Consider the following 14,840-nt stretch of genomic DNA (forward strand, 5'->3'; position numbering starts at 1 on the left):
CCCCCCCCCCAACCACTGCGGTATTCTCCCCAGGAATAACTGAAACGGTATCAGATAATTTACATAACGATTGCTTCAATTGTTATAGCAATTGGTTCAATCGTTATGTTAGGGACAATTACGGAGGGGAGGGCTGGTGTTTTTGGAGGGACAGTCGCAATTTATCACGCAAGAATTCTTGAAGAGATATGGTATTTCATACATTTGAGGGAGGGTCACCATATTTTGTGCAACTATAAGAAGGGAAGATGTGGCTGATTTAGTGTTTCATCCAAAAATATCAAATCATAATACATGGAGAAATGTTTACGTTCAGCTGTGAAATAGATATCATTTTTTGGTAAAAGGAGGACGATACAAACCAATTTATTCATATTTGTGTGTCATACTATACTGTTGGCTTCTGGGTATCGTATAGAATCGCCGCGAGGTCATGGTGTCACGTGACCATACCGTGCAGTATCGCCTGCAGCTTTGAAGCAGTGGCGGGTGATTAAAGCACGAAGAGCGCCCGGTATGAGCGACAAACCGCAGGAACTTGAAGAGTTTATTTACGATAACGATTCAAGTGCAACAAAGGGGGAAAAACCAATTCATTCACATCTGTGTCTCATGCTTTACTATCGGCTATTACCTGCATTTGAAATACGTCCTTGCGGAGGGGTATTGTATGGAATCGACACGCACATACCCCAAAAGGTCAATTATATGGAGTTTACAGGAAGTATGTAGCTGCAACCAGCAATGTACATGTACTAGACCGCCAAAAATCTATCTTTGTACATGGAAATTCAGCTTTCAAAATTAGTCTCTCTCAAAAGCAAATTTATCATCGGCTTAGAAGTAAGAATACTACTTGATTGGACGAAAAACTCAGTCTCATATATCTGATTGGACGAAACTTTCAAACAATTACATGTTCATGCTGTAATCATGCAATTTTAACTGACGTTCATTGGTATCTATGATATGTCTGTGAGTAATGAGGACATCTCTGAACAACAGCACTGTCAATTCCATTGGAATGTGATACTTCCATTGCCATATTGTAAAAAACTGAGAACAGTGACCTACCAAAAATTTATTTCAAAAGTACAAGACATATATGAATTAGATGCTACTCAAAATTGACAATATTGGAAGGCTAAAATATTAATGTTTTAATCTTTGAAATTTTGGGTGTAATAATGGCAAATTTGGTTAAAAATAAATAATTCCATTTATTCACATATTTTTTCATTTAGTCTTTACTGTTCAAAGTTTTACTTTTGTATTATTTTATGACAAGAATGGGAAAATTTAGAAAATCAAGCAACGTGACCTCATTTTTTTTCTTTGATATTTGAAATGTAACAAAATGGTTTCTAAATTTTGTTAAACTTTTACAAACATTAAAACAATTGAATGACATCATGAAAATGGTATTCATTTTTCATTGAATTACCTACAAAAAATTTGAATTGGAAAATGTAAAACATAAAAGGAAACCAAAAAATTCCAAGTCCCCCTACAGGTAGAGCAAAATTTTCAAGTCCCCCCTCTACTACCCCCAAAAGTTTCAAATCCCCCCTGAATTCCTCCAGCCCCCCCCCAACCGTTTTTTGTGAGGGCAGCCTTAGCTGATTATGCCTTTGAAGGTAGTGCCAATGGAAAAACGATAGCACTGTTGGTATTTATGGTATGTTTGTGAGTGATGCCGACATCTAAAGCAACAGTATTCTCAATACCATTGGAATGTGACACCTCGGAAAGAGAGGTGCATGGGAAAGACTGGGCTAATGTGCAGCATTGAAGAAGCTGTCATCCAATTGGGAAGCTGAATCTTAGCAACATAATTAAAACAATACAAATAGATTACCTAAGTCGCTGTGAATAGTGAGACAATGGACCAATCAGAGATAACCTTATTAGCATGCTGCACATCAGCAGGAAAGACTTGCGAAACCAAAAGTTTATTGTCATTTAAATCAACTTGAACAATCAAGTCGTGATATTTGAGTTCAATTTACAACGCAAACAGTTTTCGCCGACTACAAAACACGTTTTCCGCACTCTACTCACGGTCCGTAAAAAATTCTCATAAAATTACAACCGTCATACCCCTCTTCTTTAAAAGAAATCTTCAGGACTTGCGAAAAAAATATTTAATTATCGTAACACCTACATAGCGGTAACAACGGTGGATCTATCACGCCAAACTTATCATTGACTAAAAACTACTTGATTGAACCAAAGATATAATCTCATATACTCGATTGGACCAAACTTTTAAACAATTACATGTTCATTCTAAAAATCATGCAATATTAACGGACTCTTCTTGGTATTTATGACATGTTTGACAGTAATGCCGACATCTAAAACAACAGCACCGTCAAGTCCATTAGAATGTGATACCTCGAAGAGAGTTTCCAGGAATGACTTGTAGAGCAAAGAGCTGATTGTAATGTTAATCAACCTTAACAAGTTTTCCGCATACTCTTAGTCCATGGAAATTTCCCAAGATAACAATTGTAGCGGCACTCTTCTTCCTTGAAGAAGTCGTCCCGAATAACGAATATAATCCTAACGCCCACACTGTGCTATTAAACCAGAGCCTCCGTTAACGCAAAATTCTTCGTATTTCACGCATAATTACTCTGAAGTACGCAAAATCCGATACACATTGTAAAAAAACGCAGTCTCCATAACAAAGAAATGAGCACACGTGGTTTCCAGTCGTTGCGTAGTTTATCCAGGACTGAAAATCAATATCTGCTGATAAAAATGTTCATTATTTCGCAATATTTTGTCTTATACATTCTGTCAATTATGTCTCGTCAATTGTTTCCTTCAAGGCTTTACTAATGGGCATGTAACGTGTTCAATAGTTCGTCGTCATTCCAACATGTTTTTCCCCTATTGCGACAAATGCGTACTTGTAAACCCTGAAGATCTCCGCGTCGAAAATCAACAATTTAAGCTAATGCTAAGCAGACTTGGAAACAATAGTTTAATAGTCGGTCTGCACGCTTCTTTACAACGATTATCGTGAACTCTTTCCAACTTTTGCAAAGTTGGCCATAATTGCAGCCATGATTCCAGTCTCATCTGTCCCATGTGAACGTGGGTTCAGTACCCAAAACAGGATTAAAACATGGAAACGTAGTTGTCTGAGTGAAGATGTCATAAATGAACTGATGGTGATAACCATGAAAGGCCCAAAACTTTGCGAATTTGACTTCAGATTAGCGATGATAGAGTTCAGGTAGCAAAGAGATCGTCGGAAGTAGTAGACTAGTAGTCTAAATAATTAGTAAGAAATAAAAACCGTCGCCAGAGAATAGAACAGAAGAGTATTATCGATTGTAAAACTCGTCAAAGAAAAAACATTGTCACTGCTGATGTTTATTGAACACTTTATTAATTGACTTTTGAATTAGTTTTCGATATGGCGTACACAGCTATTTTATTGATACTTACATGTAATTGTACGCATTTTTGATACATTTTATGCAAATAAAAAACCATTTGCGTACAGCCTTACGCAGGTTTGAAAATCCTAAGGGAAGCTCTGTAAACTCGGATATACGACTGTGGTTCCGTAATGCATGAAAAGCAATGACGTGACTGTTGAGAGAACATCCTAGCTGGTATCATTCAGCATATTTAATTACTTTTTGGATTGATATTTTACTGCCCTGTAAGTTATCCCGCAACAATTGAGTTATATCTGGCTGGTTGCAAGTATATTTGCAGTAGACAGCCATGGCACATCACCCGGACTGAGTCGGTTTTTTCAGTGGGTTGATATTTGGCTCCGAATAAATTCGGACTGAGTTATACTACACTGCAACCATAATGTCTTATTCACAAATAGCATTGCGCCGTTTTCAATGTCAAGATCAAAAATACCAGCAGTTCACTATAGTAGTGACATTGTCACGTAGGAAATACATTCCTCAATGACTTTCGACATAAGTTTATCCCTCATAATGGTCGTTACGTCGATGACTCAAAAGGACGGAATATAAAATGCAAAGTTTTGCTAATATTATGTAACTGTTCAAAAGGCCATTCACTTGTTACGTTTCGCTTCCAGAGAAAACTTGGTAAACAAGGCCGTAGAGCTATTGACGTGGCCGTTGGGCTCGGAGACGCACATTCACGGAGGTGATGAGTGATTTCGCTTTTATTTTATGCAACACTGCAATCACCAATCATTAAGAGCCATCTGTGTTGGAGGTCAAGAGGTCACGCTAAACACTATATAATTATGGTGATTTTTCTCTCTCTTTTTTATATCAGACGATCAGACGATCCTCGAAGGAAGACTGTCATTTTAGTGCTCCCTCGCATCCAAGTCTCAACAACTTTTCGGTAATTATGCTATTATTTTTATTTATATGAACAGCATGTTCTTTTCATGAATTGCTTTTCGGACATTCATTCTATTCATCCATCGTCTGCAGGAATTTGCGCGAAGGAATTATACTAAATTTGCACCTGTCCAATGTTCGTGTGTTCCTGCACGGCCTTTGTATGTAGTGATATTGCCAAGTTCATTGGGAACGTGGAACTCAGATAATGTCTGATATCGTATTTTGAAAGACACATCGGTTCAAACCATATGTGCAATGTACTAGTACACGATATACCAGAATATATTGCTCAAAAATTATCATTTTGGTGCAATGTATGCGTTTGTGGACTTCAGTGTTCCTATACAGCTGTTATGTAGGTATTCATCGTGTGCGTTGTCCGCAAAACGAGCATGATTGCTGGATCGCCAAAGTGGCGAACGCTGAGATATTCTGTAGCTGTTCAACTACGATTGTTTAAAGCTGTGAAACATTGTAGAAATGGCGTAGGGATCTTTAGCTGATGGCTAGTGATATTAGCGGACGCTTATTAGCTGATGATCTGCCTTCGTAGGAAATGCCGAATCAAAAAACTGTAGCACTGTTGGTATTTATGGTATGTTTGTGAGTAACGCCGACATCTAAAGCGACAGCACTCTCAATTCCATTGGAATGTGACACCTCGGAAAGTGAGGTGCATGGGAAAGACTTGCGGAACCAAAATTTGATTGTAATTTAAATCAACTTTAACAATCCAGTCGTGATATTTGAGTTCAATTTACAAGACAAATAGTTTTCGCTGACGACACAACATATTTTCCGCACTCTCGGTCCGTAAAAATTCTCATAAAATTACAACCTCTTCTCTAAAAGAAATCTTCAAGACTTGCGAAAAAAAAATATTGAATTATCGTAACACCTACATAGCGGTAACATCGGTGGATCTATGTTCGGCGTTTCGTGACACATAAACAATTGTACTAAAGGGAGGGTGTCGTCGGAACTGCGCGTGTGCGACTTTCTTATTTACAAACAATGTTTTCCATGCATGATATCTAGATGCATCACATCAACATAGCTGCAACATTTACATTTTACGATATTCATTTTAACAAACACGTTTTAACTTTCATCAATCGCCAACGTACCCTAGATACAGTATTTATATCAGTCGTAGGGGTCCCTGGGCAGAGTTCCGACGACACCCTCCCTTTAATGAGAGACACATCTCAGTAAATTGTTCGAAATATTTTATTCGGCTTTTACCCCTGTCCTGTGAAAAAGCTGATCTCTAACCGATCGTACATACTACGGTAGATTCTATTTGCGATTGATATGGCGAACTCATCTAAGTTTCCAATCATTCCGTTCTATTGATCTCGCTCATCGACTCGGCTATCTGTCACAGCCGATAACCACGACGACACATCAACCAAGCTGGGGTTTGGTAATCAACGAATCAAAATTGGCCCTTATTGATTTGGACGGAGTCGTACCATACTACAACAACGTTAACAAAATCACAAGTGACATTGATCTGTCTCAAATGTCAAGAGCAATCACACACGTTACGGACCTGGCACATAAAAAAAAACATTCATTTACTAAAGTAGCGGCATTGTTAGGGAGGCAACACATTCCTCAAAGATTTTCGATTTCTCTCACAAAAATTAAAACTTGGCGGTCGCTGACTCGATGTAGTTGTTACATAAACTACAAAGTCTGTCATTATCATGTAAAATACCAAAACGTCGTTCATTATCATATTCTCTTCCAACTTTAAAGTTCACTTGTAAACAAGGCCATAAAATGATAATGACATAGACGTAGCAGATGAAGGCGCTCTGCTCACTTGCGATGGTCACCTGTACAAGCGACTATATTATATTGTTTTTCTTTTACTATACATATTACAAGAACTGCCTGCAGATATGGTTGGGTGCATTCTTTTATGTTTCATCCATATGTATAATACACCACCAAACTGTCCTTGTCTTTACATATAAAGCTACAAAGTATTTCGTTTTTATGTAACTGCAAAGGCTAACACAATTATTCAGCGCCTCCTGTGGTTGAGGTCAAGAGGTCATACTTAATATTTTCCGTTTCTCCTCTTCTCCACCAGTCGCCCACACGATCCTCCAAGGAACATTGCCATTTTGGTGCGCTCTCTCATAAGAGTCTCGACAACACATAAGGTAATTATGCTAATTTAAATACAACATGACCGTTTCATGTATTGCTTTTTTTTTGGTATATAGTTCATCCATCGTCCGAGGTCCAATGCGCGATGGCAGCATTCTCACGCTTATATAATTTCCAAATGTGCATTGTTCGCGTGTCCGTGCACTGCCTTGGGTGTGGTATGCCGAATTAATTAGGTACATCATACGTGGGGAGCTCTGTTGTTGCCTGATATCTTATTTTTTAACATGGTCACATTGTTACAAACGATGTTTGCAACGTGCACAATGCACCAGAAGATCTTTCTCATTTCCGACTAATGTTTTCACTTTGACTTCAGTTTTGGTATGTAGCTGTTAAAAATAGTAAGAGTTTTTCATCTTGTGGTACTGTTGGATGGCTGAATTGCTAATATAGCCAACTTTTAAGATATTTCATAGCTACTCAGCTGCAATTATTTAATACTTCAAAATATTGCAGTGGATATAGCTGCAATTGAAAGTACAAAGCCCACAGGAAATGACAAATGGATAATTTGCTGTTGTGTACCTCATTCAAGGTTTGATTAGCTGTTACCGATACATTTGGTAGCTATTCCGGTGTTTTTCCGCGCCGCTAATTTTCTTGGCCAGTCAGCGTTTTGAGCCAATTAGCCCCAAGTAGCCATTCTTACTAGCTGGCTATGAGTTAAACATCATCTATTCTGTCATATATGAACCATGGTTTTGCAGTACTTCAGTACTCGAAGGAGCTTTTGCATTTCACTTTCTTACATCCTATTGCACATACAGTCAGTCCATTTACAGTAGAATCCCGGGAGGGGTACTCCTGATATTTTCATACGGGAATGTGCCGCCCAAGTCGAAAACATGGTCCATTATCAGGGATTTGCTGACAAATTTGGCGGAATTTTCACTTTTATTCCATTGCATGTGAAGGCTTTCCTAAGGCAAAGGACGTTTGCTTTGTTATCGACCCATGCTTACGGATTTTTTTTTCGGACGAAAAATCGACCCATGTTTAGGGATTTTTTAGTGAAAAAGTGACCCATTCGGGTAGCACATACCCGTACACCTTTTCTATGACAGTGCCCGGGGTAGAATGCACCTCGGGGACAGCTATTCTGACTCTCAAATTTTCACAATTCTTTTCTGATCTAACACTTGTGCGGCTCATTTTGAAGTTCTTAGGGTAAAATTATTTTTACAGTCTTAGCTTTTCGAAAAAAATTCCACAGAGCTAACACACGGGTGGCGGCCATTTTGAATTTCAAATATCTGTAAATTAAATGTTAGGTAATTTGTTTCTCCTGTACCAAACTTTGCACGTTGACCCCTGATATTTAATCTTCACTTAGGTACCGTTCAGTTTTTACGGCCGGGGGGGGGGGCCGGCAAAATCCAGGGGGGGGGGGTCATCATAATTTGGAATCCGCAAAGGGGGGGTCATCGCTTTTTCACTGGTAGGAAAGGGGGGGGGGTCACCACATTTTCAAAAACATAATACCAACAATAAAGTTCACTTTATGCCATGGCCATGATCGACCCTCTTTACCGGCGGGCCGCCTTCGGCGGCCCACTACAATAAATATACATTATGTATTACCCATGACCCTCTTAACGGGCAGATGCCTTTGGCGGCCCACTCCAATTAGGTTTACTTCATGCAATGGCCATGATTGACCCTCTTTACCGGCGGGCCGCCTTTGGCGGCCCACTACAATAAATTGCTTTTATGTAATACCCAACGGCAATCTTACCGTAAAATTCCAAATTGAAGCCACGGCTTGTATCAGAAACATTTTTGAGTGACCCTGGGATCACGCACTTAATAATGGTAATGGCCGCGCGCTTTCAGCGGCCCTGTCCAGTAAAGTCTACTTTATGCAATAGCCATGATCGACCCTCTTTACCAGCGTGGCCCACTAGAATAAAGTTGACTTTACGTAATGGCCCATGACCCTCTTAACTGGAGGGCTGCCTTTGGCGAACCACTCCAATAAAGTTTACTTTATACAATGTCCATGGACATGAGTTGTCTATGGAAATGAAGTTAAAAATTGCCTTACAGTCGTCCTAATTAACAGACGTTTCAATGGATGTGGCTGAGAAGTTTGTGCACTGGCATCGAATAAAGTGCGCCGCGTACCGGAGTTCAAATCCAAACCATACGGGTAAATTTGACATATGGGTTTTGGTTATTTTTCGGGGGGGGGGGGGTTCATCAATTTTTTTCGTCTGACAAAGGGGGGGTCATCTTTTTTTCACAAAAAATGCAGGGGGGGTCTATATTTTTTGAACACCGGCGACAAGATTTTGCCGCCCCCCCCCCAGGCCGTAAAAACTGAACGCTCCCTTAGTAAAAGAATGATTGAAAGTTTCATTGAGGAAAGTTTCAGCCAAAGTTTAAGCCTCACTTTCGAGGCGCGTACTCCCGTACAGGGGCAAGGCATTTCTCAGCTCTATCTCAAAGCAAATTGACTAACTTGATAACACTTTCGATGGAAAACAAAGGGCTAACACCATGTATGTACTCAATGTCAACAAGAACTAATCTGAAAACCAGGGATTGAGAACTGCCCCTTTAAGCTTGCATTCTAACAGGTAATATGTTTAAGGCTTCACGTCACGGCAGTTTCATATCTATTTATTCAGATTTATTAAACTTACTGAAAAAAGTACTTAGGAACATTACATTCTGCTGTATTTTGTACATGTTGTACATAAACAATTTTACACAACAATGTGTATTCAGGTAAGGAAGATCGACGATCAACTGACATACGTTGAGTGAAAAAATACCAGACATTCCTAGACAACATATCCACAGTATAAAATGTCGCCACTGTCATATGAATCACCGTGATGAATGTCGCCGCTTCGCTCTTCTAGTTTACGAGCGCAGAATTAACCGAAGACACCGTCACATACGTTATAGTGACATTGGCCTGGTGTAGTAAGCGCATCGGTCAATGGATCCCATGCATCGTTTACTTCACTGTCTCCGGACAGTGGTTAATGTGGTCAGTCCAGCCCTGGCTGTTTACTTCACTGCTTTCGGACAGCGGTTACCAGCCCTGGCTGTTTACTTCACTGCTTTCGGGCAGTGGGTATTGTGGTCAGTCCAGCCCTGGCCGTTTACTGCACTGCTTTCGGACAGCGGGTATTGTGGTCAGTCCAGCCCTGGCACCACATAAGGTTATTAGAATGGCTAAGGCTTTCGCGACTCGAAATTACATGTCTCCCTGACATCGATATCGCCTAAATTAATTGCATCATAAGCTTAGCTATAGATTTGAAAATGTGATGTTGCGAGTTGCGCAGATGTAAGAACAGGGCACGGGGGTGGAATTAACGTTTGTGAATAAAATTTCATTGAAAACATATTGATTTATTCGTTTTCAGATTTGCTAATCGACAGAAATGGATCGTGCGATAGAAATGATGAACGTTTTTGCAAACGGAGACCAAGAACTCGTAGCTGAGTTCGAAGCTATTTTAGGAGACCAACCGTTTGTTTCTCTAGCTGACGAGCTCCTGGCAGCCGAAAATTTTCCAAATATTAACTTTGCGGACTTTGCCTCGGACATATCAACTACTCTACCAGACGGATCCGAAATCAGTGACACATTTGAATCGTTCTCGAGTGTCGCAAGTGAAGCCGAGTTAAGTGAGATGGAGCTACCGACCATGGTAGAAGGTCTCTACAGCGAAAGTATGGAAGCTGCGTCTCAAGGTGCTGCAGAGATGTTCTCCGAAGCCTCTATAGAGACATCCATCGAAGGCATGGATGCAGGTATTGCGTCTTTGGAGGCAGAGATCGAAGCCCTGGTCGCAGAGGAAGCAGCCCTTGCGGCTCAGATCGAAACAGCGGAAGCCGCGGCTGCCGCAGCTGAAACCGCCGTCGGGGAGGCCATCGCCGCCGAAGCAGTAGCCGCCGAGGAGGTTGTTGGAGCTGTTGCGGCCGAGGGCGCTGCCGTTGCAGCCGAGGCAGCTGACTGGTGGACGATTATTGGAGGGATCATCACTGCAGGGGTCATTGCAGCTGCGGCAGCAGCAGTAGTCATTGCTAAACAAAAGCATGACGAAGCACAAAAGAAGAAAAAGGAAAGTGAAGATAACCTGAAGAAAAATGAAGACGACTTGCACGACAAGCGTCATTTGAAATCCTCTTTACCTTCGAAGCGTGAAAATAAGAAAACGCGTCTCGAAAACCTGCAACAGAAGAAGAATGAGAAAAATACTCAACTAGCTCAATCAAAAAACAAGGTCAAGGCTTACAAGATGATTCACAACGCAATTAATCTCAAGCTCTGGTTCATTAAGTACTGGTTGGCAACTAAGAACAAAAAACTACCGCGACCGCCAAACGTACCGGGACCGCCAAACGTACCGGGACCGCCAAACGTACCGACTTCGAAGCCTAAGGTGTACACTGTCAAAGAAGGAGGCCAAAACCAAAAGATCAAAGTGATTCGCGCGAGAGACCAATCAGAGAAGACGTTTGTGAACGGTGAGTACATTGGACGATATGGAAGTGGTAATAAAGTCGCCGTCGTTTGGGAGCACGTGAATAAACCCTTGGATAAACTGAAGTCCTTAGAAACTGTGAAGATCTGGGCGTCCAACAACGGTGTGTCAAATGAGCGCCATTCCCAGTGTGGCATTTGGGGCGTTATTGGAGATAGCGCGTATGAGCTCGGTCTGGAAGCCGTCGGGAGACGTCCTGAATTGTTCACATTCTATGAAAATGGCGCGAATACACGCGGGCAACAGTTTGATCTCGATAAATACGACTCAGTGTTCCTCTGCGTGCGGTCTGCACCATACCCTGCATGGCAGGCAGCTTGTCACGGCTTTGAGGTTCAATATACATGTTATTGATTGTGATGTCGCCCTCTGTAGACATAATGAAATCTGCTGATTTTTATACGAATTTTAGATTGTTAACTATTAATATCCGGACCAAATGTAACCATGCAGCCCTGTAGATTGGTCAAATTGTACCAAATCGTATTTAACTCGTTTTAACCTTTGAAATTTCCTAATTTTCTTACTGGTTTATTTCATTCATATTGCTGGTTTAGGGGAGGAAATGGTTTTTATATATTGCATAAATAGTGAAATCAGCATCTATGTATTTCGTCAATATCGTTTGCATCTGATTCTATATTATTGTACGAATCATGATTAAATCAGAACTTTGTGTCTGGTCAAAATATTGAAGGCTGTGCGATCGTTTCATTTGTATGATTCTTCTTATTCAGGGGTGGGGAAACTACGGAAAATGGAATGACTCAGTATTCGAACGGACTTCCAATAGTCCGGTAGTTTTGAAAGTGTATCTACTTGAGGTTAAGGCAGGCACTTGTCAACTTGCTTATTAAAATGATTATATAGACGCTCTGTCTGCTTCTAGTAAGAGTCCGGCGACGATCTACACTTAATGCGGCAGCCATGCCTTGCTGTACACATTGAATACCAGAGTCCCTCCACCAAACTCTATGTAAACTCAATACATTTTACTCAAAGCAGTATTACTACACTATTGCATTTTTTTAGTTCAAGTTCACACTTAAGCCAGAGAAAAACATATATTGTTCCTCATTTCTTTTGTAAAGATACAACGACGGCGAGCGATTTTTACGAACCAGTAAAATCTTCCTCTACCGTTACTGATGACTTGGAGTCGAAATTTTACAAACTGTTTACAATGATAAAGGTATTAGATACAAGCAGTATTTGCATAACAAAGTCTGAGCATTTCTACATGCTCCCAAAAGAAACCAAAAGACTGAAAAGTGTGCACAAAAAATGCCCTAAAAGTGGCAATAACTTAGGAAGAGAAAATTTGCCGAAAATCCACAAGGACTGAAGTACAGGCGGCGATTACATGGATCAATTGAATTCATTACTTCCTGGCCCGATAGTTAAATATTAGCTTTATTGATTCATTATCTGGTGAGCGGGAAAATGTTCAGAAAAGTTTCGTGGGAAGGAGTGTTTCCTAATTCCGTGAGAGTTAAGTCAGATTTACCATCTTGCTCGTCTCAGCCTTACATCATGTAAATTCTTTACTTCATGATTTATTTGCAGCCAATCAAAGTCGAGCTACCATTTTGCTTTCACACAGAAACTTGCAATATCACGGTATGAGTTCACAGTGCCATTATTAATAACGACTTTAGAGGGACAAAATCGGCCAATTTTCATGAATTTTGTTTGATACGAGATACTACTTACATTGTTTGACATGTTGAAAGATGCTGAATGAATGGGTGACCATGCATGTATTCGACCCCGGTTTAGACACGATAAACGAAACCATCGCGAAAATGAATAATGGTCATGACCAGTAATTCATTTTTGAGATAGTTTCATTTAATTTGTCTAAAACTGGGGTCGAATACATGCATGGTCACCCATTCATTCAGCATCTTTCAACATGTCAAACAATGTAAGTAGTATCTTGTATCAAACAAAATTCATGAAAAATGGCCGACTTTGTCCCTTTAATTTTAAAAACAGTCTACGGTCCTTACGTCTTTGATGAGAATGTTCGCATGAACGTTCTAAGCATTGGAAAGCGCCATCAATTTTGTTTGTCTGCATAATTCGTTGGTAGGGTAGTTCCACGAAAGTGGTAGTGTGGTATGGTAAATTGCGCAGCCGCGTTGAAATAAGAATATTCTATAAGTGAGCTTATACTGTACAAGGTTCACAACAAATGTGGAGTAGCCGAGAGAGGACGCGCTGACTCACACCTCACTTCAGTCTTACAGAATAGACCTCCGGTTTCTTGCCTTGTGGTCGTCCGTTTATTGCCATTGTTGAATGATGTAATCCTGATGATGTAAGACCAGAATGATGGAATTTACTTTCACCTATTTCTGTATCATCTTCAATGATCCAGGACCACCATAAAGATGCGTGACAGTCAAACTGTGATTGGATCGCCGCGAAGAAAGTTGATTTTATCGGGGGAAATGTTTCGAATGTATACAAACAAAGGGTGATGAAATTGTTCAAGTTTGAGTCAGTATTTGGTCAAAGGACGAAAATTAATATTTATTTTAGCTAAGATGTAAAAGAACACTGTACAGTTGAAATAAGAAGCACTCTTACAATTTGTAAGAGTGCTTCTTATTTCAACTGTACAGTGTTCTTGGCTGTGCGAGAAGAAGCTTTGAAAGCTTCTTCACGCACAGCCAACAACAGTCATAAACAGTAAACAGTTATAATTACAGCACAAATGTCACGACCTCTCTTCATGATAAGCTCGTATGAATCTCAAATGGGCGCAGAAACTAATGAGAATTTCTCGACGTCGAATACTATCATCAGTCCTACAGACGTGACGCACCAAAGTGATGCGTGACCCTTTCTGAAGCCATTAAAGTGTACTAAGTAAGTAATCCCGTACATGTGTTTCGATTTGTTGCTAGTTTCCTAAATTGCGCCTCCACGTGGCGACATGGACAAAATTCTACTTTCCAATCACAAACATTTCGCATTTAATCCTCAGCCAACTACATGACTATTCCATGTCCACGGCATCTGAAACTTGTGGCGTTTAGGTCATGGGGTTGAGATGTATTTCGACCGTCGAACACAAAATACTGGTAGCACTAATAACCATTTCAGTTATTTATCGTGTTTTGGGACACTTCAAATCATAATCTCGTCTTCGGATTTTCGAACTCTGATTTCAAACACGATGAAATCCGACAAGGACACTTTCTCTCTCTCTCTCTCTCTCTCTCTCTCTCTCTCTCTCTCTCTCTCTCTCTCTCTCTCTCTCTCTCTCTCTCTCTCTCTCGTGTATATATATATATATATATGTGTGTGTGTGTGTGTGTGTGTGTGTGTATGTATGTATGTATGTATGTATGTATGTATGTATTCCATAGTAAGCATGGAAATTCTTCACAGGGAAGAAACAGTGCTCAATGCACATTAAACTTTATTCAAATGTGATATTAATCGAAAAATATTCGGTGTCCTACCCTCTAAAACTAGTAAGACAGACAAAATTGAACGTCTGTTTTAACCAAGCAACGCTTCTGCAGGCTTATGACGATGTATAATAAATCGCAAGGTTTTATGACGGAATGACAGACGGTGAATCAATTGACCCTCTTACTCTCCATATGGAAAACACTTTCATGTTTACACTCCATTCGCCAATTTAAAAAAAATAGGCAATCAACAAAATGACAGTTCCAAGGTGAAGGTATAACCATAAATAGTAACACTAATCACCATCTCCGTGATTGGTCGGGGAAAGATGACGTCACACTTGCCGCATGTAAATGTC

General features: G+C 40.2%; 1 protein-coding gene across 1 annotated transcript; it reads left to right on the forward strand.

Annotated features, from left to right (window-relative positions):
- Window positions 1-4,065: 4,065 nt before the first annotated feature.
- LOC139121316 (uncharacterized) lies at window positions 4,066-11,749 on the forward strand. Its single transcript, XM_070686105.1, has 3 exons — window positions 4,066-4,359; window positions 6,466-6,538; window positions 9,929-11,749. Exon 3 carries the CDS (start codon window positions 9,947-9,949, stop codon window positions 11,405-11,407), a length of 1,461 nt encoding a protein of 486 aa, XP_070542206.1. The 5' UTR covers window positions 4,066-4,359; window positions 6,466-6,538; window positions 9,929-9,946; the 3' UTR covers window positions 11,408-11,749.
- Window positions 11,750-14,840: the final 3,091 nt, after the last annotated feature.

The sequence above is a fragment of the Ptychodera flava genome, chromosome 21, assembly GCF_041260155.1.
Source record: "Ptychodera flava strain L36383 chromosome 21, AS_Pfla_20210202, whole genome shotgun sequence".
Lineage (NCBI taxonomy): Eukaryota > Metazoa > Hemichordata > Enteropneusta > Ptychoderidae > Ptychodera > Ptychodera flava.